Consider the following 23,968-nt stretch of genomic DNA (forward strand, 5'->3'; position numbering starts at 1 on the left):
GTACTTAATAAAGACACCAATGTAAGAAAAGTCCAAAGCAGCAGAAAGATACTTTCACTATTTCAACCTGATACTTCTAATAAAAGGCACACATTGTTTTATCAATGTATTGTATCGCAAAAATAAGCAACAAGTGATAGCTTTAGAAGCTTCTTGATCCTTTCAAGAAATTGTAATCTAGGAAATGCAGTCTTCCTCACAATTAAGTAAATAAACAGGAGCATCTGTACCTCCCAAGAAGCTTGTCAATGAAAATATACAACAATCTTCAATTGAAGCAGCGAAGTAGATTTTTAAGATAAAGACAGCCCATACATCCTTCCAATCGCAGTTCTAAAACTGGCTTAAGCCAGTTTTTCTGACCCCCTGAACTGTTAAACCAGAAAATATTCCTCTCCATAAGATAAAAATAATATTCAATAATTTACTTATTTTTTCCTATTTTACAGTTAAGCAAATGCTTATTTACCTACCCAATAAATAACATACATTTAAGAACTACCTCTTCAGCAGGAATGCTGTTACTTCCATGTCCACAATTTCTTTGATTTACCAAGAAGTTTTTTGAAGTACTTAATAGACTTCAAAAAAGTTAAACGGCCTCTTTGTCACTAGACAAATTTGTCACTTTTTCTGCATCAGAAAAAAGTCACTGTTACTTGGCAGACAGAAAACCTAGAAATGGGAGTTACTTAAAAAAAGCACTAAGAAAAACAGTGTGAAAGGCAAAGGAAAGATAAGTTCAAGCAGCTGAAGTATATATAAAGGACAGATAAACGAGCATGACAGGGTGGGTAAGTAAAGCCCTTCTTCACCAGTCTAAATTCTTTTGAAGAAATCACTTACAACTCTTAACCATTTTGACTATGTACTTACACCCTGGCCATTCAAGATACATACTTTTCTTGAGCCTGGCTGGTTCAGACAGCAGGAAGCAAGGTATTTGTACAAGAGGACAAGAGGTATGAAAGGCCAAGAGGCCCCAGAGCAGTTGTGAGAGCAGAGAACAGAAGAATGGGGCAGAGGTGAGCTCAAGGCCTTCCCAAGCCCCCTTTAACTCCTTCATTCCTCATGATTTGTGCAATCAAAATTCAACAGCTCAGTTTTCAGTTTACTCCACTTTGAAATCCCTGGCTTGAGCCCATGCCTGTGCCTGGCAGTTCCTGGGAGCACTTGGCAGAGCAGCAGGAGGGAAGGCCTAAAGCAGGTGATGTTCCTGCAGCACAGCTGGACTAGTGGCCCTAGTGCCAGCCAGCTTTCACCAGATGCACTTTTGAGTGCTACACACTGGATACAGGAGGTAGCTGAAAAGCAGAACTGCTGCTTCACAGAAACTCCGTTTCTTCAGAATGACGACAGCTCTCCCCCACGTCTCACTGCAATTCTACGTCAATACTAAGCCTTCACCCTTCAAAAATGAACTCTGCTGTCAACATCAACTGTTTCATGACACCTCACCCTCATCCCTGGAATTGAGGCATAGCTGCATTAGCAGAACCCTTCAAAGAACTGCTTCAAGGTGACAGCATCTGCTCCCAACAACTCTGATCCAAAGGGTCAGTTTTACCACAAAACGTCTTAGCTGCATGAAGAGCATCCATTTGTGTCCCCTTCCATCTATAACATCCAGATGAGGATGGCCACATATTGCAAGATGTGGAGCTGGAAAGACTTACCCAAACAACAGGAATTCAAAGTTAACCAAGCAGGCTAAGTTTGAAGCTACTTTTACACAGAGAATGGACACACCACACAAAGTGGTGTTACGTTGACAATGCCTAGGTCTATATGCACTAGAGCAACTAGGCAGTTGCTTTTAAAAGTACTGCTCAGATATGGTTTCCTTAAAAAAAATTTAAATGCAATTCTAGTAATGCTTGATTTTACAAGACTTCAGTTTTCAGACTCAAACTGCATCCATCAGCAAGCATTCAGAGGGACTGAAAGTCAGCTGCGTGCCAAGTCAACTCAGAAGATGAATGCTCATAACCCTGAGGATACCTGGACACCATCCTGGACTGCAGTACCTCTCCTACCTGCACAGGAGCATGGCAGCACTGTCACTGCATACCACACATCAGGAACACTGGGGTAGATTTTCAGAAGCTGTTTCCTGAAAATCAGAGTGAAGTAGTTTAGGTACTCCTGTGCTTATGTATTGCCTACAGCTGTTGAACCAGGTACATCTGTCACTCCTCCTCCTCATGAATAAACACCTTGCAGTGGCTGAAGTGCCTGATTTGGCTTAGAAAGCCTATAATCCAGAATATGATGTATGATTCTCCTACTTCACCTCTCTTCCTCCTTTGCAAAGTTCCCTGCTGTTGCTACTTCAGCTGGAAGGTGATTTCTCAGCCTGCCTTCTCCTTTCAGCAGCTAGTCTGTAGCCACCGTAGAAACTCAAAACCAGCATTATAGTATTTTTGGGGATTCAGATCCCTTGTGAGCACAGACCTTCACTGGATGACCCTTCTGAGCTTTGGTTTACATAAGGGCACCAAGCAGATCATCAACAACCAGATGATTCAGCACCTGGTGACTACATTGCTGCCTTGTTTCCTTCAGCAGCCAGACTACAGCTTTGAAGGCTATCATTTGCATGATACAATCAAACACCTGAAGAGGTACACAGGTGTCAAGTCCCTCTTTCTCCAAGCCAGTACTAGTTCTGGGCAACACAGCCTGCTCCTGATTTTTCCTTATTGCTGGCATGGCTTCATAATCTTATTCTTCCCACAAAAATCCTGATTGTAACATTCTGCTGCTTTCTTCTCCCCTTGCATCTTTCAAAAAGATCACGCACCAGAAAAAGGGTTGAACACAAGGACTCAAGTCACAAAGGAAAACTGGTAACAGATCCCAAGTGGAGGGACGATAATCTCCTCATTTCAGGCTCAGAACAGCTAAGTAGGATTCCTGTCCCACCAAAGCCAGTCAGACACCAAGCATTGCCAGCTGCAACCCCTCCCTGTCTCAACAACCCCTTCTGATTATCCACATCCGCTAATCTGATTAGCATTCCTGTAATTAAAGCACCACAATATCTGACTGAGAATATGGTAGGCTGTTTAAATTAACTCAAAGTCCTTTAATGTAAGAAATCACCACACCAAGAGAATTACAAGATTTACAAAATAAAGCATCACTAATGAGCACAGGATCAAAACTGGATTATCTAGTTCCCCAGTTCAGAGGTAGAAAAGCAGACAGCCATATCACAAAGGTTTCTATGAAACATTTACAGCTATTTTACAAGAAGGGGTGCAATTATATATTCTCTAATAAATACTTGAAGCAATATATATCTTTTAGATATTAGGAAAGAGAAAGTGTTACTTTGGTCTACTCATTATTTACTGAAAAGTGAGAAGTGAGATTGTTATTCTGAACAGTACTTACAGGTTTACAAACTAGAGAGATGAGAAAAATTGCGAACTTTATCCTCTTTGCCAGGCCAGCATAAGTTAAATATAAATCCCCAGTTAAACTGTAAGTTTCTCCCTCTGCAGAGAGATTTCTTTCTATGGCTGTTGGCTCATTTGTACAGGGTACTTCTGAACCACCTCCCACCCAGACCCAGACCCACACACACACACAGACACACAAAGCAAAATCAGGCACAAGTACTCCCTCTGACTCAGATTTACAAGCAACAAAGAGAGATGAGGAAGTGAATCACTCATTTACAGCAAACCTGTGTGGACGCAGCTTCTGGAATAAACCAGGTCTGTTATGACGTTAAATGGAGAGGAAGGTGCAAAGTGAAGAAAACGTGAATGCAATATTACACTTGTGGGATCAAGTGTTCCAGTTCTTCCCATACCTCCTGGGCTATAAGCAGCAAGTATGAGTGTAGAAACACACACAGCTCCCACCTGAAAAAGAAGCACGCTCTTCACCCTTTCACCTCCCACCTAACTAGGCATTTTCCTGAGTGCTCAAGGAAACTGCCTCCGTGAGCATCACTATCTTGAAAGAGCACAGCCACCTCCAACACTGTTGCTCAACCATCAACACACAACAGCTTTGGGCTGCATCCCATCTTGGAGATAGGTCATCTTAAGACCCTGACCAGGTGCTGTAGGACCCACACTTGGACCCCATGTCCTAAGGTACAAGAGCTACGATCCTGTTCATAATAGCTCAATGCACATACCTACTCCTTCAATTTCTCTGGGCCCAAGAGAATAGTCTTTTTTTCCTTTCCTTTTTGTGAATGATAGATAAACCGGTCTTAGACCTTTAAAAGCCCAAGAGTGTAAGGCCCAGAGAAAGAACACCTGAGTTGAGGCAGAGGTAAAATAATGTCTTTTACTGTAGTACAGTCAGGCTGCAGATCTGGAGCTCCAGGCTCACCTTCTAAGCTTCTATACCAGGTATTAAATCATTGATAGGGATTATGCAGTCAGGTGACAGTGATAAGAGACTGGATTTGACCTCTAAGGACCTTCTGAAGCAACATTTGTAAATCAATTGCTCCCATTTCCGCCCATATGGGTAAAACAACAAGAGAATTCTACATTTTCAACTGGATAATCATCTCAACAATGCCTAACACTTTGCTTGACTTTTCTTAATCTATAGTGCTCCAGGGCATAAGTTTTGATGCAGTTACATATTGCATAGAAGGCAGCAGAGATCGTTAGCAGGGTTTTTGCTACTCCATTAGACATCATTTCAGAAATCAGGATGAAACCATTATACAGACTCCAGCTTTCTTCAGTGGGAGAACAAATACTTACATTAGAGATCTTCTTCTAAGTGTTACACTTCTGACAATATGCTCCACATATCCACCATATCAAACCAATCCTTCTCCAGAAACTTGAAGTCAGTGTCCACTCACAGGGTACAGCTTGCTACTTCTCTGACACAGAAACCAGACCTAAATGCACATCCATTTTTTTCCTTCTCCCTCTGCTCCCCCTCCCAACTTCAGGTACATTCCTACATAAAGCTGACTATAACAAAACTGAAAATCTGTTAGAATTTTCAAAAAGAGCCAGCTTTCCAACACTGACTCTTTTCAAACTTTTTGATAGGTTTTCTTCTTATGAAGGAAATGACTACATGAAGTGCTAAGCCTCAAAAAACTAAAGGTGACTTTATCCTATATTGTCCTTTCACTCATCTTTCCCCAAATTCCTCTGACAGAGTAGGTATGGAGAAGGCTTTTCCCTCTCCCCTGCGGATGAGTCACACGGTCCTCCCGCAGCACAAAGAAAAACGTTACTTCTTGTTCTTCCCAAAGAAACATCACTTGTTTTTCCCCAAAAGACAGATATGCTAAGAACACACTGGACTGCTTTAGAGCATATTTTGTTGCCTTTTTTCTCCTGAACAAATACATCACTCAACTGAAATCCTGCTGGGTCATAATAGGATCAGTAAGAGTTCCTGTTTCCACAGAAGTGCTTTGTGAATCTCATGACCTCAACATCAGTAGCCCTGCTGCAGATATCCCTTTATCTGCATCTGTATCCCTGTTCCATCTTTTATGTATATGAGCATCAATATGGCTATCTGCCATGTAGACCTTTTAATAGCTTCTGGACTAAGCTTTGCAGAGTGCTCAGCAATATCAGTGGCTTCATCCCAGAGAACACCCTCATATTCTGAGCTTGCTTTATGGGGTTTTCACCCACAGCTCCCAAGCCAGGCAGCTCTTGCAGACACCAAGCCACACAATCATCCTTGAACTGCTGAGCTGAAATCAGGCAGAACTGTTCTTACGTACAGCTTTAGCTGCCAGATCATGCAGATCACTTATGTCACTGCAAGAGATTCTCTATCACCTTAGCTCACAAGTACTGTTCAGGGTTGGGGACAGAATCTCGCTCTGATACATCTTCTCCAACCCTGAGGGATCCTACATCCCTTCTTACTCAAAGGAAACAAATAGGAGAAAATATCTATGAGCATTTCAACTATTTTAGACAAATTATGCCACAAAGACACCTCACTGTTCACTGAAGAAGAGGATTAGTCAACTGAACTCAGTATTTGAATGCCTAATGGGTACAGCCCCCCTGGCAGTGGCAGGGACATCTTTCAGTAGATGAGGTTGCCAAAAGCCCCACCCACACAACCCAACTTTGAATACTTCCAATGATCAGGAAGCATTCTTAGGGTAATGACTGAGGATCCTACTTGACCATTCCCCAACACATTTTACTACCTGTTTTAATAATGAAAAGCTACTACAACCCATTGTGCACAGAACAGGTTACAGAAGCTAGGGAAGAACACCTGATGCCTATCACACCACTGTGTGATCTCCAAGGTGAGACAATATCCTGACCCGTGGCCTTGGTGGCAAATATGAAGATGGCTCAAACACGTACTGGCAATGAATTCTGAAAGCTTTCTAGACTTCCAGTTCATCAGTTAGTTACAAACCAAACCAAAGCATCCCGGGCTCTGCGCAAGAAGTCTTATAAGGCATTCGCAAATTTCAGTGTTAGGGGACACATAAAAACACAGCTCCCCACCCCGTTCATCCCATCAGTTCCCACGTTAAACCCTTCCCTGTTATCTAAACATAATAAAAGTGCTCTGTAAAAACCTCAGTGAGCGTAGCATTAGCCAGAACAAATACTACCAGCACGAGTAACTGCTGCATGGGCTTGCAAGTGCCCAGATGGGAACACGTGCCAGTCCCAAGCCGTGAAATGGCCTGGTTAGAGGAGCCCCACACCTATTTATAGCGCCTGGGGGAGCTGGAGCTGCAGAGCCATTCCCAGGCACACAGCCCAGTGGAAGGCACACTGTAGCACAGCTCCTAGGGCCAGCAGATGCAAAAATACATCCCACGAGCACATCTCTACTGAGTGTGTTGCCCACGCTTCTGCTGAATGCATAAGTAACGGGGGTTTGCAAAGAGTTTTGCTTGGTTTTGGTATTCTCACATACCCGACATCTCCCTGGCTCTTTGGTTTTAGGGCACACCTACGTCAGTGGTAGGAGCAACACAGAAGTGCTTTGTGATGCTAAACCAGTTACCAGCAACACTAAGCAAGGCTGGTTAGCTTTCAAGCTCCTGATTTCCCTTCGAAACTGCAGCCTGCCTGACAAAGCAGCGATGAAGCAGCAGGCTGTAAGTTGGTTGTGACGCTTTAAGTTTGCAAAAGCTGTTCCCTTTTCTCCCCACAGTTGTTACTTCTGTAACTATGACTCCTCAAGGCTAACCACAGAGCCCCCTGCACAGCAGCCCCGCCACCCCGCGCAGCGCAAACCCCCCAGCAGCACGTCACCAGGCGAGCAGCAGGGCCGCCATCAGCCCATGGAGAGGGGCTGCGGGACGGCCACCCAATCCCCGACCCGGAACCGGCAGCTCCCCGAGGGACTCAGAGGTACCACGGCATCAGCGATCCCTTCGGGGAGTGGCGCGGGGCCCGGCCGTACCTGGGAGCTGAGGTACCGCTTGAGGCACTCCTCACACACCGCCTTCTTGCAGCAGGACAGGGGCTTGACGGGCTTCTCCTCCAGGCACACGCGGCAGCTCAGCACCAGCAGCGGCCCGAAGTCGCCGCCGATCAGCCCGGAGAAGGGTTCGGGCAGCAGGTACAAGTCCACCACCTCGATGCTGCCGCCCGCCGACAGCGGGTCGCCGCCCGCCGCTACCCCGCGCCGGGCCGGGGGCTGAGCGCTGCCGGGGCCGGGCGGGGAGCCGGGGCCCGGCCGGTCGTTCTCCACGCAGTACACGGTGCAATACACGTGCCTCCGGGCCGGGCGGCGCCGACCGCTGCCACCCTCCGGCCCCTCCTCCGCCGATTCCCCCACACCCGGCGTCTCCGGCCCGGCCGTCTCCTCTTCGTCCTCCCCCGCCGCGTCCCCGCCGCCCCCTCGTCGCTCGGGGCCGGCGGAGGGCGGCGGCTCCCCGCTCCCTCCCAGCCCGGCCGCCTCCCGCAGCGGCGGCGTCTCCTCCGGGCCGTCCTCCCGCGGGCGCCCGGCCGGGCTGGGCGGCGCGGCGGCGGCGGCCCGCGGGGCGCTCAGCGAGCTCTGCTGCTCCCCCATCGCCTCCCGCCGCCGCCGCTCCTTCCCATCCAGCCGCCTCCCGGTCCCGCTTCTGCTTCCGGGTCCCGAGCCCCGCCGCTGGCAGCCCCGGCGACAGCCCGCCCGCCCGCCCGCGGGCGCTCGGCCTCTTTTCTCCGGGGCTGCGGACGCGGCGGGGCCGCTCCGCTCAGCGCCGCCCGCGGGCTCCCGGCCGGAGCGCGAGCCCCATGCCGCGGACAGGACGCGGGCAGCCGCCCCTGAGCCGCGGGGCAGCGCCCGGCCGCACCTCCAACCCCGCCCCTCCGTCCCCTGTGACGCACCGCCCCGTCCCGCCCCTGATTGAAGCGTAAACACCGCGCGTGTGGTAGTAGGGTACGGCCGTGCGTGAGGTACCGATCGCGACTGAAATCTTGTGGGAGGTATGAGAGAGAGCAGCGCACCAGGGCCTGCATAACAGAACAGATCCGAGTCAATCAGCCCGCAGAGAGAAGGCTTTTCCTCACCACGCTGTTGTGTTGCAAGAGCTTTGCCATGTTTGACACAGAAGTATACGTGAGGCAAAGGCATGTCATTGAAATCCTTCACAGGGGAACAGTGGTACTGCTGACATTCATCAATGCTTGCTGAACATTGATGGAGGCCAAACAGTGGGTGTGAGCACAGAGCGGTGGTGCGTTTCAGCAGTGACAGTGGGTCACCTCCACTGGTGCCTTTTTTTATGAGCGCAGTATGCAAACTCCTGTTCATCAGTGGTGAAAATGCAGAGCTAACAGTGGTGGCTGCACTGCAAAACAGTATTTTGTAGCTGAGAATTTGTTCTATCAAATAGTATTGCTGTGCTCTTTGTAGCTGTTACAGTTTCCATGGAAACCATTAGGAGGCATTACTTTCAGAGCAACCTACGTATGAAAAAGGAGGACTCAATTTCCCAGGACTGCAGTTCTTGAGTCTTCATGAAAATTACTTCTACTAAAGATAATTAATTTTCTTTTAGGATGAGTAATTAACATTCATTCCTCTGTACTTGTGCTGAAAACCTCTGAGGAAATCTGAACGTTTGTTCCCGTGTATAGCTGTAAGTAACTGGCAGCACAGTCTTGGGTTGTTGAGTGTAGGAACTGTTTGTTGTTGTTTTTAACATTCTCTTTTATCATACTGATTTTTTTTTTAAGTATTTCACATTACCCACAATGGCAGAAATATTCTGAATACTGCAGGAATTATCTTCAACTGAATGCTTGCATTTATTTTGAAAAAATAAATAAAAAATCAGGTTCTTACCTTTTGCCTCCCAGCACTTGTAGTTCTCACTATTGTATACACCCACCCCACCGTCCCCCCACATACAATAAATCGTCTTACATCCTCCAAAATGCATTCAGCCTGTTCCATTTCCACTCTGACACGATCCTGTTTCCAGAAGTTGTGAAGTGGTTTGCTGGTTTCACCTTTATTTATTTATTTTAACAACAACAACAACAACAAAATCTGTAATCATCTGAGAAAAAAGCTTGTGGCAACAGTACAGCTATAATGGCAAAACTTTGATGGGCTCTCCCAGTGAGAGAAGAACATCTTAAGTTTGCCCTCCCCCTGCAGCTCTGAGCATCGATGGGTTACAATAGGGCCAGGAATTCCAGCAAATTACTAGCAATAGGATGAGAGATAATGGCCTTAGGTTGTGCTGTGGAAGGTTCAAATTGGATATTAGGAAGAAGTTCTTATCAGAAAGAGTAGTGTGGCACTGGCACAGGCTGCCTGGGAAGGTGGTAGAGTCATCATCCCTGGAGGTGTTCGAGAACTGTGTGGATGTGGCACTGAGAGATGTGGCTTAGTGAGCATGGTGGAGGTGGGTTTACATTTGGACTAGATGATCTTACTGGTCTTTTCCAACCTTAATGATTCTATGAACTTATCTGGCAATGAAGATGATAGAGCTGTGTAGCTCATCTCAAAAAGTCCTCCTTGTGCTTGAGTTACAGTACGTGGAAGAAAGTATCCCTGACAGTTCTTGTCCTTAGTCCTTACGAGATCTATTTCCTCAGCCAAAAGGAAAATGCAGAGTTATCTCCTTGGGCTTCAGATCATCTTCTGAGGTAAAAGAGTCATTGATGTTCTACAGAAGGTATACGATAGAAAAAGGCATGCATTAGAGTAATTTCTTAGGAACATCCTAATTAAATCAGGAAGAATGACTATGCCTGGTTTAATTGTTGCAGAATGTAGTTTGAGAACAGCCTGCACCATTATTTTTGTCTAGCACTATGGAAACAACCTCCAAAATATCACAGTGTATCTCAAAAGTTTATCCAGGAATTCCAACAAATACCCTTTGGCATATGCATTCATTTGAAACCTGTAGGAGGAGGATATAGCCATTGACACATCACCAAAATGATAAGACAAATGTACTGGTATGTTGAAGCTGCAAGCAAAGGAAGCACTGCCTAAACAAATCAAACCTTTTGGACCTCATCTCTGCTTACCTCATACTTGCTGTCTGTGGTCATCAGGGCTAGAGAAGTGGGGTGCTTTCCTGAAACTGATAGCTCTTTCCAGGCAGACCTTTGTCAGTGACTCAGATCATCTTTTACAGGGCACCTACAACCTCTGTCCATCCTCCTTTACCCTGCTCTCACTTTGGAATGATGTATTCTACATGTGTCTCTGAAATCCTTCTAAGCCAGTGATGTTGCTTGCTTCTCAGACCTCTGTCTGCAGCACTAAGTTTTAATATCTTTCTTATCACGTTTCTCTTCCTAAAAATACCGCAGAGCTCTGTGTGTAGCCTAAAGCTTTGTGGAAGGCTCGTTACTGGGTTTCTGTGCTTGATCTTGTTGAATCCAATTTCACACTGAGAGTCATTGGCAGCTCCTCCTGCCTTCTCCTCCTCACCCAGATCTCTTATTCCTCCTCTATTTCCTTACCACATTATCATCTCCAATATCATCTGGGTTTCTAACCTGGGAATCACTTTTATCTTCTCAAAATGCAAAGAACCATTTGGGTGAAGCATGGCACGTAGGCGACAAACCTTTTGTAGAGCAGCAGGATATAGTTTTATGTCCTTGAAGTTAAAACAGAGAGACTGTGCTGGGAATCGTATGAGTATGAATTGCCTCCCCAGGTGGGCTTATTCCCCTTTGGTGCCAGAGCTGTGCCCACACCGAGTGACAATCTATGTATCCAACAGTCACCAATTTTCTTCATTAAAACCCAAATGGCAAACAACGACCATGTCACTTCATAGAATTGTATACTCACAAAATGACTTAGGTTGGAAGGGACCTTAAACTCCATCAAACTCCACCCACTGGATCAGGTGCCCAGGGCCCCATCCAACCTGTCCTTCAACACGTTAATCTGAAGTGAAGTGCCTTGGTGCACAGTCTGGATGTGGTGCAGACCTTCTGAGGAAGCTGAGGTTATTTACCACTGTCAGCAGCAATACAGGCATGAGAGCATTCCAAGCTGCATCAGCATTTTTGGAGTCTCCCATGGAAAGAAACCTCCATTACTGCATTATTTTTATTAATGTGCTTTTGAAGTTATTTCTGAGGCAATAACTCTCCACAGAATTACCTGACAGCAGCAGAGTAAGTTGTGTTGAAGGACAAATACATGTCATAACTATTGTTGTTTAATTAACTATGCAGAACAACACGCAAACAGAATGTTTCGTTAAACACTTGGCAGCTTTGTTTTCAGAAATATCTGATGTGCAAATTGCTATCTTTTCATTCCTAGCTTCAGGCTCAAAAAGTAGTTGAACATTCATTAAAACAATTGTCTGCCCGTGTTACAGAATTATTGAATTATGCTTTTATCATGTTCTACTTGGTTTTTATTTGTTTATCTTTACAATGCTAATAATTTAAAACAACTTCAGAAAATAATCAAATTAAGTAATTAACCTTCTCAGGCAGTAGGCTAACATAGATCTTTTCAAAGCAGTTATTTTGGAGTATGCATCTTTATTTCTTAAAATCAAATTTCAGAATGGCTTTGAATGCTTTCTTGAGCTTCTGCATGTAACTCAGTGATAGGATGAGATTAGTAATGACAGGACAAGAGGTAATGACCTCAAGTTGTGCCATGGGAGGTTCAGGTTGGACATAAGGAAGAAATTCATCTTGGAAGGAGTGGTGTTGCATTGGCACAGGCTGCCCATGGAGGTGGTGGAGTCACCGTCCCTGGAGGTGTTCAAGAAACTTGTAATACTGAGGGACATGGTTAGTGGGCACAGTGGGGATGGGTCTATATTTGAACTAGACGATTTTAGTGGTCTTTTCCAACCTTAATGATTCTATGACTCTATGAAAACCTGCTGTTATCAATAAAGACTCATCACCTCTGCGGAGTGACACCAGCACAGCTGGAGGGGCTGGAGCAGGGTATGGCCATGTGTTCTGCTGAGTACTGCAACAGCAGGAGCTGGGGCCTCCCCTTTAATTGCAGCCAAGTGAGTAGCCAGCTCTGCAGCCTTGGACATGGTACTCATCTGTCTTTTCCCTTTCTGCCCTTTGCCTGTCTCAGTTATCCAGACTGTCAGCTGTGTGTGCAGCTGAGATGCCCCTGGACCGAGATATCCCCTGGGCTTGGGTGCAGGCTGTAGGTGTTGCATGGCACAGAGAAAGCTGCAGTTTCAAAATCAAGTGTGGCACAAGGAATTAGCTAATTAATAGCATGTTGTGTAGTTAAAAGTCAAATTGCATGTGTTTGGATGCTATTGTGGCTCTGCTCATTTTCCTGAGGAAAAGCACATCCACGAGAGTTTCTGTGGGGATGTAATTGCTGCTGAGCAGTGTGTGCTGTGAGAGTTCTACACACATGAGCTAGCAGCAAGAACATCACTCACCTCTAACAGCATGCTCTCTTTGTGTAAGAAAACAGGAATACAGGCATTTTCCCTTACTCAGATAATAGCTATGTGTCCAGATTTCAAGTAAGATTTTTCCTAGTGTACCAAAGCAAATATTTGGTAGAACATATGCAACAATTCTGCCAAGAAAAGAAAAGCCAGAATAAAATCTAGCTCACCAGCAGGGGAAAATGCTGTATGTCCTTTCTGCAGGCTTATTTTTATTACTGCCACGAGGAGAAATGTCTGTTTACCCTCAGTAAGTCATTCTGCAGAGTAAGAGAATTCCTTATTTATACCATCACTGATCAAAACAAAGGTTCTTTTTAAGTCTTTGTTGCTCATTTGCAAGGTGAGTGAGCATCCCCTGTGTTTTTCAGGCTATATTGGGTATCTTCACTGTAGAGGAGGCACACTCAGAAAATCTTTACTTTTGGATGGAAAAAAGGTGACCAAATTACAATCCTGCAAAATTAAAGCAGTGACGTATTGATCATTGTATATGTTGTATTGATTATTCTATAGATAGTTTGCCTATGGTGTAGGGTAGGAGGAAAAGAGAAGCACTAATAGTGGGGACAGGTAACTCATTGCCTTGACCAAAATTAGCAGCTCACTTGCTGCAGTACATTTCCAGTCTGTGAAGTGCAACGTACTCATCTCTGAAGGGCTGCAGACACCATAATCAACAAGGAATCCGTTAAGCAAATGTCTTGAAAGATCATTTCATTATTTTTGCTCCTCGCCATTTGTTTGCATGGGACATTCTTTGTCTTCCTGTGTCCTTCCCCCTCCCCAGTGGTTAAGCTAAAGGCTGATTCTTAAAGACTTCATTGCATACATTGTAAAAAAGGTGTCAGTAAACGTGGATTTTGCCTTAGGAATTACTGTATACAGCTGAAAACAGCCACGCAGTTGTCTGCGTGCCAACAATAAGTCTGCACACAGCACCACGTGTCTTTCTGCGTGTAGTACTCAGTGACCTTGAAAGAACTGTTCCTAAAAGTATTCTCCAATCTTCTTACTGAACGTTTTAGAATGGGCCAAAAGTAATAATGTTAAAAAGTGCAGGGCAGCTAGGGCAATCTGCAGGCTGCAGTAGAAAGCTTTTTACAAAACAGAGGACTTCAGCCAGGAACTTGATAAATGTAGGTGGGAAATGGCTTGTATTCTCCATAGATAAGCTGGGTTTTTTAATAGTCAGTTTAGGTGCAAAGTTATTATGTCTCACCCTAACAGCGAGGTTAGTTGCTTGGTTTGCACAATAAGTCCTGGACAGAGCTATAAAAAGAAAAGAGCAGGAGATGTCAAAACAGTCCCTGGGGTAATGAAAGGGCATCAGTAAACCTCTTGTCCTAGCAAAGTGTAAATGGGGAAAAATGCAACACTTCAAGATATGGTCTGAACAGAAGATGAAGTTCTGAGGCTCTTGGCGGAATTTGAAACTGCCAGCAAGCACAGGCTGCAGCGAAAGCCCTGCTCTTTGTTTGGTGGATCTGGTATTGCTTATCAGCAGCATCAAAACATCTCAAAAAATGCCAACCTGTCACAACAGCTTTTCCAAGAAGTTACTCATTTGGCTATCTGCTGGGAAGTCAAAAAGCATTGCCAAGTCAAGATAGGTTCTTGCTACGTGGATCTCTGTGCGGAGGGACAAGTTCTGCAGCTCTCTTGACATGGCCTCAGAGCACCAGGATAAAAGGTATTGCTATAACTTTAAACCTCAGACAACTTGGAGAAAATTTCTCACCTTTATTCTCACCCAGTCCAAAATTTCAGTTTTTCATCAACAGAGATATTTTATAAAAATATATAAATATAATTACAATATCAACTAGATCAGGAGGTATTATTATTATTTATGACTTAGTGTGACCTCACCCGCTGCTTGGAGTGATCCAATCTGCTAGTAAAACAGACCACAAATATAAAGAGAAGGGAACAACTGTGGGAAATAAACATAACCATGCACTGCAGTCAGATTTGTCTTTCAAATTTTTATCACTCGGTAAAATTTTCACATCTGGAAAGGTCTGATGAGAGAAGACCACTGGTTCAGCAGTATGTGCATGAAACAGCTGTAAGCAGTCTTCATGCTGCCAATACTAATGAAGTGCATTTACCAAGTACTTCTGATTTTGCAGTGAAAACATTCATCTGTGGTTCCTTCAGGACACAAATACAAGGTGTTATCAGGACGAATCATGGTGCTTTCTGCAAGCAGACAACTAAGGAAGCCTACATGCCTCTTTCAGGCTAAGTATTCCTTGCTTTTTTTTTTCTTTTTTTTTTTCTTTTCCTTTTCTGATGCTGTCCCTAATGTGAATGTGGGTATGTTGGATGCTTTCCTATAGGAGCAGTATTTTCCTTTTCCTGTTTGGGAATAAACCAGAACAACTTAAGTCTGTAAACTGGCAAAACTGCATTCATGTGAATGGAGCTACAGCACTTACAGGATTGCAGTGCAGCTGTTGTCTTGCTTCCAGATTTCTTAGGCTGCTGAAAATGGATGCTCTGAACTTTCAGAGACTGACAAGGTGCTGTAATCATACAATCTTAATTCTCCTTGGTTGTGTGATACAATGTGCAGTAATGTTAAAACTAGTCTAATAATCTAAGCTGTTATTCAGTATTTAAATACATGAAACAGAGAGAACACAGCTAAGATCATGCCACTAACCTTGCCTCTTTTCCCTTATTTCTTTTTTGACATGTAAATGGACACAGAAATATTTGAAAACTTAGGCAGAAACATACTTACTTTCACATTTGCAGACATGAAAAGGTTTCAGCTCATAAGTTTCCATAGGTTTATTTTGAAATCTTTATTCCTTACAATAAGCACCAATTAGAAATTGAATGTGAAGAATAGATAAGATTATATTTTCCACATAGATATTATGATAATATTATGATTAATATGAAAAGTATGTGTGATAGAAAAGGATTACAGACCAATAGCACCACTTCCCCTGTAATCTTTATCCCTTTCCTGACTAAGTGCTATCTGCCAATACAAATCCCCAAGTTCCTGACCTCTCTTCTTTTTTTTTTTTCTTGCTTTCCGTCCCTGCAAGCGCTGTGGAGGAAATGATTCCTGTCACGTAGCCAAAGGGGGCATATTTACATGGTTCCACATGATGTGACAAGGAAATCCTGTTGCAGAGGATTCGGGAGGAAAGCAAGGAGGTTGCCTTCTCTGTCACTCTTTTTTAGAGCTCCTGCCTCCGCTCCTCAACAGGTTAACTTCCTGAATCACCACTTCTGGGACATTATCAGAACAGATCTCTTTGTTTCTTAATTTTCTTCCTTCAGTTTTGAAAGTGGACATTTCCAGGACATTCTCCTTCCTGCTCTTTTGCCATTTATTAAGTGATTATGTTGTTGTCTGCTATGGATTTTTTTCTTTGCAGATTTTACTTGTAGTACTCATATTTTCTTGCTCCTCCACTGGTTGTCATTAAACTCTGCACCAAAGTAAGAACACACTGTGAGTTCTTTAATTCTGTTCTTTTCTGGGGTGGGGGAAAAGCCTTCACTGCAGGCAGGAGGGTGTCATTTCAAATCCTAAAGCATTCAAATAGCTTTGGCTACAGCCTAGAGGAAACCAGAAACACAGAAAGGTTTAGTCTTTGCTTTTATGGAAGTTTATTACATGTATAATACTGAGGTTAATTGTTTCTAGATCATGTTATAAACAACATGTGAAAACTTAGTGTGAGAGCTCTCCCTCAGCTACCAAGAATACCTCAATGATGGGGTTACTTTCAACTTGGCTTTCACATCTGTAAAGAAAGCCATCAGCAAAATCCATCCGTTAACTGAGAAGGAAACCTGTAACAAAGGCAGGAGCCTATGTAAAATCAACGAGGATCTTATTAAAAAGAAAAAAAAAAGCTACTATATTGAATTCTAGTGACAGTAGAAGCTACAAAACTACTGGTAAGAAAGCACAGTGCATGTTAGTTTCATTCTGCTTTTTCAGACTAGGAGTGTGTTCCTTCAAGGTCTAACAAGGTCCTCCTGCTGTCCAGGTAGCACATGTTTAGAGCTGGATCTGATTAGAGACCATACTATTTAAAACAAAAGCACTCCTCTGTTGTGCATTAGTTTTGATGCACAGTGCTGTGCATTACTAGCTTCAAGCTCTGGGAACATTCAGGTCAAGATTTCACTTCATGCCTCAGAATCAGTTCTGCTTTGGTACAATAGAAAATAGCCTATTTTAAAAACTCCCTGCTCCTAGATAGGAGCTCAGTTTTAATCCAAACTGCAATTTTTTTTTTGAGCTCTTCCATAGCCTTAATTCTGCATATATGTTTTTTGTCCGTATCTCTTGTTTGCACAGTCTTTTGGGAGGACATAGGAGGGACACAGCGTATCTCCAGGGTTTAAATAAAATTTATCATGGTCAAATGATGATGCTGTGTTCAGCCTGCTGCTAGTCTCAGAATATAAAGAGGCAGATCCAATTTCCATGCTGACATCTCCAGCATGGTAGTAATTTATGAAATATGAATATGAACTAATTAACTAGATTAAAGTTTGTATGAGTATGAGCTAATGGTCAAAACCTTGTCATACCAAAGAGATTGTACAATCATTATTTTCTTGGGTTTTTTTTTCCTATATTTCTCTTCTTTCTGATAGCACCAGAGATTATCCAATGCAAAAAAAAAATTTTTTGACCTTTTTAAAGATGCTCTGGCAGAAAATCTGACATCTGGTGTTTAAGGTAAGAACTGCTAGAAGGATCCTGTTACGGGATGACAATATGGAAGTTCTGAAGTGTAAAGGTCTACAACCCCAGTGAAGACAAATCTGTAGAATGTGATAAATATTTCTGGAGGAAAATCATTTTTTCTCCTGCATAATAAAAAAAAATTCTGTTTTCAGGCTAGAAAGGGTGAAAAATACGATCGATCTCTATAGGGCATCTCTTTACTCCTCTCCTTGTTGGAGTGTGGAATATCAAAAGTGGTAAAAGTGGAATAAAAAGGGAAAGAGAAGAAATGGTAAATGTTTTTCTTATTGTATTGAAAAACTCTGAAAAAATAAATTTAAACTTTATGTTTCAATTTTATTTCTTTTATTAATAGATCTCTGTAATTCAGAAGATGAATGAAGCTTAGAGAATGAGGAGACAATTGAAAAAAAAAAAAAAGAGCTGCAGTTCTAGTCCTACCTTACAATTATAAATGAATGAAAACCCAGTATAATTATGTAATGTCAAGTTGTCAGAAATTACAAGTGTTTTTTCTCCTCAGAATTTACTTTTGACAAGTGTGTAGGGAATAGGGAACGCCCTGAAAAGATCAGACCGAAAAAGAAGGCAACAATATAAAAAGGTTGACTAACGTGGCTCATAAATGCAGAACGTTAACTATTGAGATGGTGGTTCTGGGTGTTTTGCACCCAGAAAGTGTCCATGGGCCCAGGGCTCTGCTGCTGTCTACTTCCAGGTGCTGTCCTTGTGCCCACCTGCCCCATGAGTGACCCTCAGCTTGCTCTGCCATGCAGTGGGACAGCAGCATTCATGTTGACCCTAGCCTGGTGGGTGAGACTACTGCAGAGTACAGAATGTGTAGTGGGGATGAGAGGTGGGAGCACATGCTGCTGATATTTTAAAGCTACATAGATTTTCTTTTATAGGTTTGCACAGTTAAGCTATGAAAAATACAATTTTGACATGTTTGACTGCTATTTTATGAGACCATCAGTTTTTAAGAGGGTTTTATGAAGTCTTTATCCAGGTAAACAAAGTTATTAGATAACATATCTAGTTTTAATAGGAAAGTAAAAACTACAAATGAGGTAATAAAAATTGGCTATAATAAAAACCCTTGAGTATTTCTTGTCTATGGGGTGAAGATTTAGGTTCAGTTTTTACTGACAGGAAGAGAGGGAAATGTAGATTTCTCATATGAATCACTGTCCCATGATCATAATAAAGTTTAATTTTCAAGTAGTTTAGTCACAGATTACTGGAAATAATTTCTGGTTCCACTCTAGATAATGTTGATGAGACAGCTGTAGATTTAAGGGTCATTAAACAATTCTTATTAACAAAATTTTGCACTTACCTTTTATCACATATTAAATTCTCATTGAAGCTAATGGGGTTTAAAAACATTCTTCAATCCTTTTGCTTTCAAAAGATCTTTAGCATCTTCTTCAACTGTATATTTGCTTGAATGTTTCTCTTATCAGTGTCCTGTCACAGCCATTCCTTATCTCCTGTCTTTGCAGGATCAGCCTCCAGGGCAATCAGTCCTCTATGGCAGGCTCCAGCTGCTCAGGTGCTGGGGACAGAGGGGCCCAGGGTGGAGTTCTACCGTCTTGCTGTATTTAGTCATGGGACGGTGGATAGTGTGTACATATGGGAGGTCTAGAGACTCCCCAGTAAGTTAATTTCTGCATCAACTCACTCACATGGCACAGGTAACAAGTACTACACCTTTTTGTCCTGATGCAGATATAATTAAAGATTTTTTCCCTATTTTTTTTCTACAGATTTGGACAGAAAAGGCTGTTTATGTCACTTTTTTGTTTGTTTGCTTATTAATGCTATAAATACATTTTACAAAGAAATATTAGCTAGGATCTGATAGACAATTTTCAGGCACTTATTGGCATCTCCTTGGCCCTGGTGCGTTGTCTGCTTTGTAGGGCATTTTCCGTTTCTTACATTCAGCTAAACATCCTCACAAACACATTACGCAAAATATTAATATTTAATGTTAGTATATTTTGTAAAAAGTCATGATGATTATTGTTTGCTATTTTGTTTAAAGGAGGAGCCTTTAAACAAAAAAAAGAGAGAAAAGGTAGAATTTGAAGGAGGCTAGGCTACTTCTGCCAAATTACTTGGAAGCGATCAAACAGTGAGCAGTTTGAGTTTTCTCTTGTTTCCATTCCTTGTGAAATTCAATAGTAGTACCTACGCTATGCGATGACAAAGTTAAAAAGATATCCCTCTAGCCATCAAATAAGAATAACTGAGTCTGTATTGAAGATTCCTGAATATGGATTGACCATATGTTCAGGGTGGAGAAATGGGTAGCCAAGGAGAAACACTGATAAATGGATTTTATCTAGTTCAACACTAAGCAATAAAGAAATAAAGAAATAATTTCTTTATTGCTACTAATCAAACAGGCAATTTCACCTAATCTTTTATTTACCAAAAAACTGTCTTGGTTTCAGATATCTATTTTTTAACTTATCACTACAGCACTGGAAAGAAAAACATGGATTAATTGTATTTTTCTTTACTACAAGGTAGAAATGTCTTAATTTAGCTTCTTTTAGTCTGGAAAGAAAAAAAAGAAACAACATGATCTATTGCTAAAACTTCTTAATTGTTAAATTGCGTAGAAAGAACCGTAACTATATCTTATCTTCACCCACCAAAAGAGTTTAAGAGCAGGAATTATTCACTGTTTCAGTTAGTAACTGAATCATACATAAATCAATCTGACACTAAGTATGTTGCCCAAACTCATTTTGATAAGCAGTGCTGTTTTTTGTTGTTTTTTTTTTAATTTTTATTTATTTAACAAAGAACATGAAATTGTTTTGCAACTCAAAGTTTTGTCTCAACTTTGAATGTAATTGCTCTCAGTAAATCTCAAACTGTTTTATGTACATAGGTATATACCACTGTGCATGTCCCATGTCTGTGCAGGCACAATCTTTATGCTACATTAAACATCCAGCTGAACTCACAGTGTTCTTGTTCCCATCAGGCACCCCTCTTATCCTGGTTCACAAAGGTCCTATTAGCACAGGGAAACACTCATCTGTACCATCATTAGTCTGTGGCTGAATGTGCCACCTACAGAAATGGTTCTGATCCTCCACTGGTACCATTCTCTCCTCGTCGCTGATGGAAAGCACCAGGCATCTTGGGGAGCTCATTCTTCATGAGTTCTCCTCAAGATCTGTCTGTACTTTCACACGAATGCTTGCTTTGCATGTGTGGCCACTCCTCTGAGAGCCAGGAGTCAGAGACCTGAGGGATCCCACTCTTATTGCCAGGGGGCCCACCCAGAGCCCCCTAGTGCCAGGAAGGCAAGCCAGAGCAGTTCCCTTGGGTCTACACATGCTTTGAGTGTGGGATGGCAGAGCCCTCTCCTGAGGCTACCAAGACAGGAGACAAATGCTGTGCACTAGTTTTGGCAAAATTGCTGTTGCTGTTCAGTTCTCAAAATAGCTTTGTTCTTTCCTCCCGCAGCGGCTCAAGGAAGAAAATGTCCCCACACTGCACAGGAGATCCTTCCTGCAGGCTGCATGCCCCAGGGCCATGCAGGAGGCACAGCACATTTTTAAAGCAGCTTTTTGTGTAGCCCAAAGGAGGTCATTTAACAAGAAAATAGAGCAGGGCTTCGGCTTAGTAAAAGATGGACAATGCCCACAGAAACTGTTCCAGCTTGGCACTCCCTGGCCTTGTTCAACAGCAGCAGGTCCCAGGCCTTTGCTCCCAACCAGTCAGGGAGTTGTGTTGAGGCACCTAGCCCACTCACCTGCCACCAGCAGCACCACAGGGTTCCCTGTGGAAGCCTGGAAGGTTTACCCTGGAGGGCCATCAGGATCTTCTTGGTCTTTTCCACTTGTCTAGCAAACAGCCTAAATCCCCAGTTACACAGATCATTTAGAAGGAGGCAATCCATGAGACATCTCAGGGCAAGAGCTCTGCTCTCATTCAGAAGTGCATATGGAGCCAACAAAGACATTAGTCCAAAACTTGCTCCCAAAAATCCTCTGTGTTGTCTGCTTCTCCTCTGTTCTTGCTCTCCAAAACAAGGCTGATTGCCTCTGAAAACTCCCTTACCACTAGGAATGCCAGTAGAAAGTTTGTGCTCAGAAGAAGAGGACTTTACAGTGACCAGGCTTTCTGCAAGTGTAAGGAGCCTGTGAGAATGAAAAAGACAAAGTATATGAGAGTAAGTAGCACTTTCCACTGGTGACAGTGGAGTTGGGCAGCATGGTAAAATAGTTTGTATCTGTATAAAAAGCAAGGCTGTCAGACTTGTCTTTGTCTGAGCATCTCTACTTCTGGTCTTGGAGCAGGGCTGGTGTCCCGTTAGGGTGGCTGGCTGGCTGGTGTAAGCTCTGATAAACTCCATTTTCTTTTGAACTGGGGATGGGAAGGAAAGGAAAACAGAGAGCTTCCCTGGAAAGAAATCCCACACACTGGTGGGATGCCAGCCAGTGAAGTGTTGTTATTGTCCAGATGTTATTGTCTAGAGCTTTTCCAGCTCTGCTGGAACAGGCTGCTGGGAAGATTTTTGTTGGCTGATAATCACCGGTGATGGAGAAGAGCTGAGGACAGAGAAGAGAGAGGAGATGGTGGCAGCAGTGGGGAGAAGAACAGTCACTGCAAGAGCACCATCCAGGCATGTCTCTGCTGGGGCATTATGGTGAAAGCATGTTCTCACTCTGCCCATTGCCCATTCCTGCTGGGAAGAGCCTGTTGTCTCTGCCAACAAGGTGAGACTCTTCTGCTGCTCACAGAGAGCAAGGAGACTCAGCATGCATGTGAGTGGCAGCAGTGCCAAGGTGCTGATACATACCATCTAGACTGTGCTGCTTCGCGAGTCCTTCAGTGGACTTGGATTTCTGTCACTCCATAAGCCTATTGGATGTACAGACCACCCCAGAAGGTGGAGGTCTAGGAGCTCTGAAGTTTTTTTTCCTGATTACCTAGCTAGAATGTTTCTTGTTTTCTTCTCTAGCACTGGGTATCTAGATGCAGTTGGAAATTGCAAAAGTAACCCTTGAAAACACTGTCAGAAACAACCTAAATGTAGGAGATCATATCAAACCTTGCAAAAATACTCTTTGTCATCTTTGACCTTGATTGCCATATAAATTCTGATTTCAAAGCAGATCAAACATTGGAAGAAATGGTCAATCCTTGGAGGTAAGAGGACTTCACCAACAGGGTCCTGTCTTGTTCAACATATTCATAGATGAGCATAGTTCAATCATTCAATGGCAAAGACAGAATTTGAATAGCCCTAAGTTGTTTATGGTAGTGAGGCTAACTGTGGGATGCAGAGAGTCTTCACCACACTGTTTCACATGGAGGCAAAATGGCAGATGAAATGCAGTGCATGTACAAGCCTAGTAAGGTCCCACTGCCATGTGTGAATTTAACTCTGCATCAAAAGTAGCAGGTGTGAAAAGGGAAGCGGCAACAAGTTTTTTGTTTGTTTGTTTGTTTTTGTTTTGTTTTGTTTTGTTTTGTTTTTGAGGAGATAATAAATGCAGGAAAGATATATCTAATGCTGAAGCTCCCTGAGCTGGAAATAACTGAAGGCTGGAACTGTATCGGGGCGTGTACTGCACATGCTTTTCCTGTTCTTTCTTTTCCCTGAACAATCTTTTATGGCTGATTTTGGCAAGAGCACGATGGGCTAGATGGGCCATTACACAGCAAGTGTTATAGAGAATAAACCATAAGCAATGGATAGGGCAGTGCTTACTGTTCCTTCCTTCCTGCCTTTCTTCTTTCCTGCTCTCCTTCATGCAACAATTCTGTGAAAATGCTGAAGGTTTTGAAATTTTCAGCAACTGCTATTTGGAGGAGGAAGGAAAGCAAACTCTGCACAATCAAAGTTTCCAAAGGGAAGCTTTTACTGTCCTGTGATGCTCCATTTGATGCAGACATGAGAAATACGGACAGGGTTATTTAAATTCAGTGAAAGACAAAACACGACCCAGGCAGAGAACAAATCAGTCCCTGTTAGTGGAATGATTCAGGGTGTTATTTACTACAAATGGCAACGCTGTATTTGTGATAGTCTAGGAATATAGACCAAGTGATTTTTGAAGAAAAAAGAATACCTTTTGTTAGCCTGATGGACACAGCAGTGAGGCTGCCAGTTAAGGCTGGAGCACAGCCGCAGTGCGGTGGCCTTACTCACACAAACCCTTCCTCAGGGGCACAGACAGAAGCCTCTGTGTGGGGCACACACGCCTTTCTTTGCTCTGAATCGCAGACTTCTTCCTGAGGCTGAAAGAAGGGCTTTGGGGCCTGAAAGCTTGCTTGTTTTCTGTAGTTCTATCAGCTGGTGTAACGCAGAGATAGTACCTCACTTACCCTCC

At 43.2% G+C, this 23,968-nt stretch overlaps 1 protein-coding gene across 3 annotated transcripts in view; it reads right to left on the minus strand.

The window, feature by feature from the left end:
- The window catches only part of RNF217 (ring finger protein 217), a 62,998-nt gene extending 54,744 nt beyond the window's left edge, over positions 1 to 8,254 (minus strand). For all 3 annotated transcript variants that reach the window (XM_040697500.2, XM_040697501.2, XM_025148939.3), the window contains exon 1: positions 7,405 to 8,254. In XM_040697500.2, the coding sequence (XP_040553434.1) occupies positions 7,405 to 8,016 (612 nt within the window). In that variant the 5' untranslated portion in view covers positions 8,017 to 8,254. The remainder of the gene's footprint in view (positions 1 to 7,404) is intronic.
- Between the last annotated feature and the right edge of the window lie 15,714 nt (positions 8,255 to 23,968).

This window comes from Gallus gallus, chromosome 3 (genome assembly GCF_016699485.2).
Source record: "Gallus gallus isolate bGalGal1 chromosome 3, bGalGal1.mat.broiler.GRCg7b, whole genome shotgun sequence".
Classification (NCBI taxonomy): Eukaryota; Metazoa; Chordata; class Aves; order Galliformes; family Phasianidae; genus Gallus; species Gallus gallus.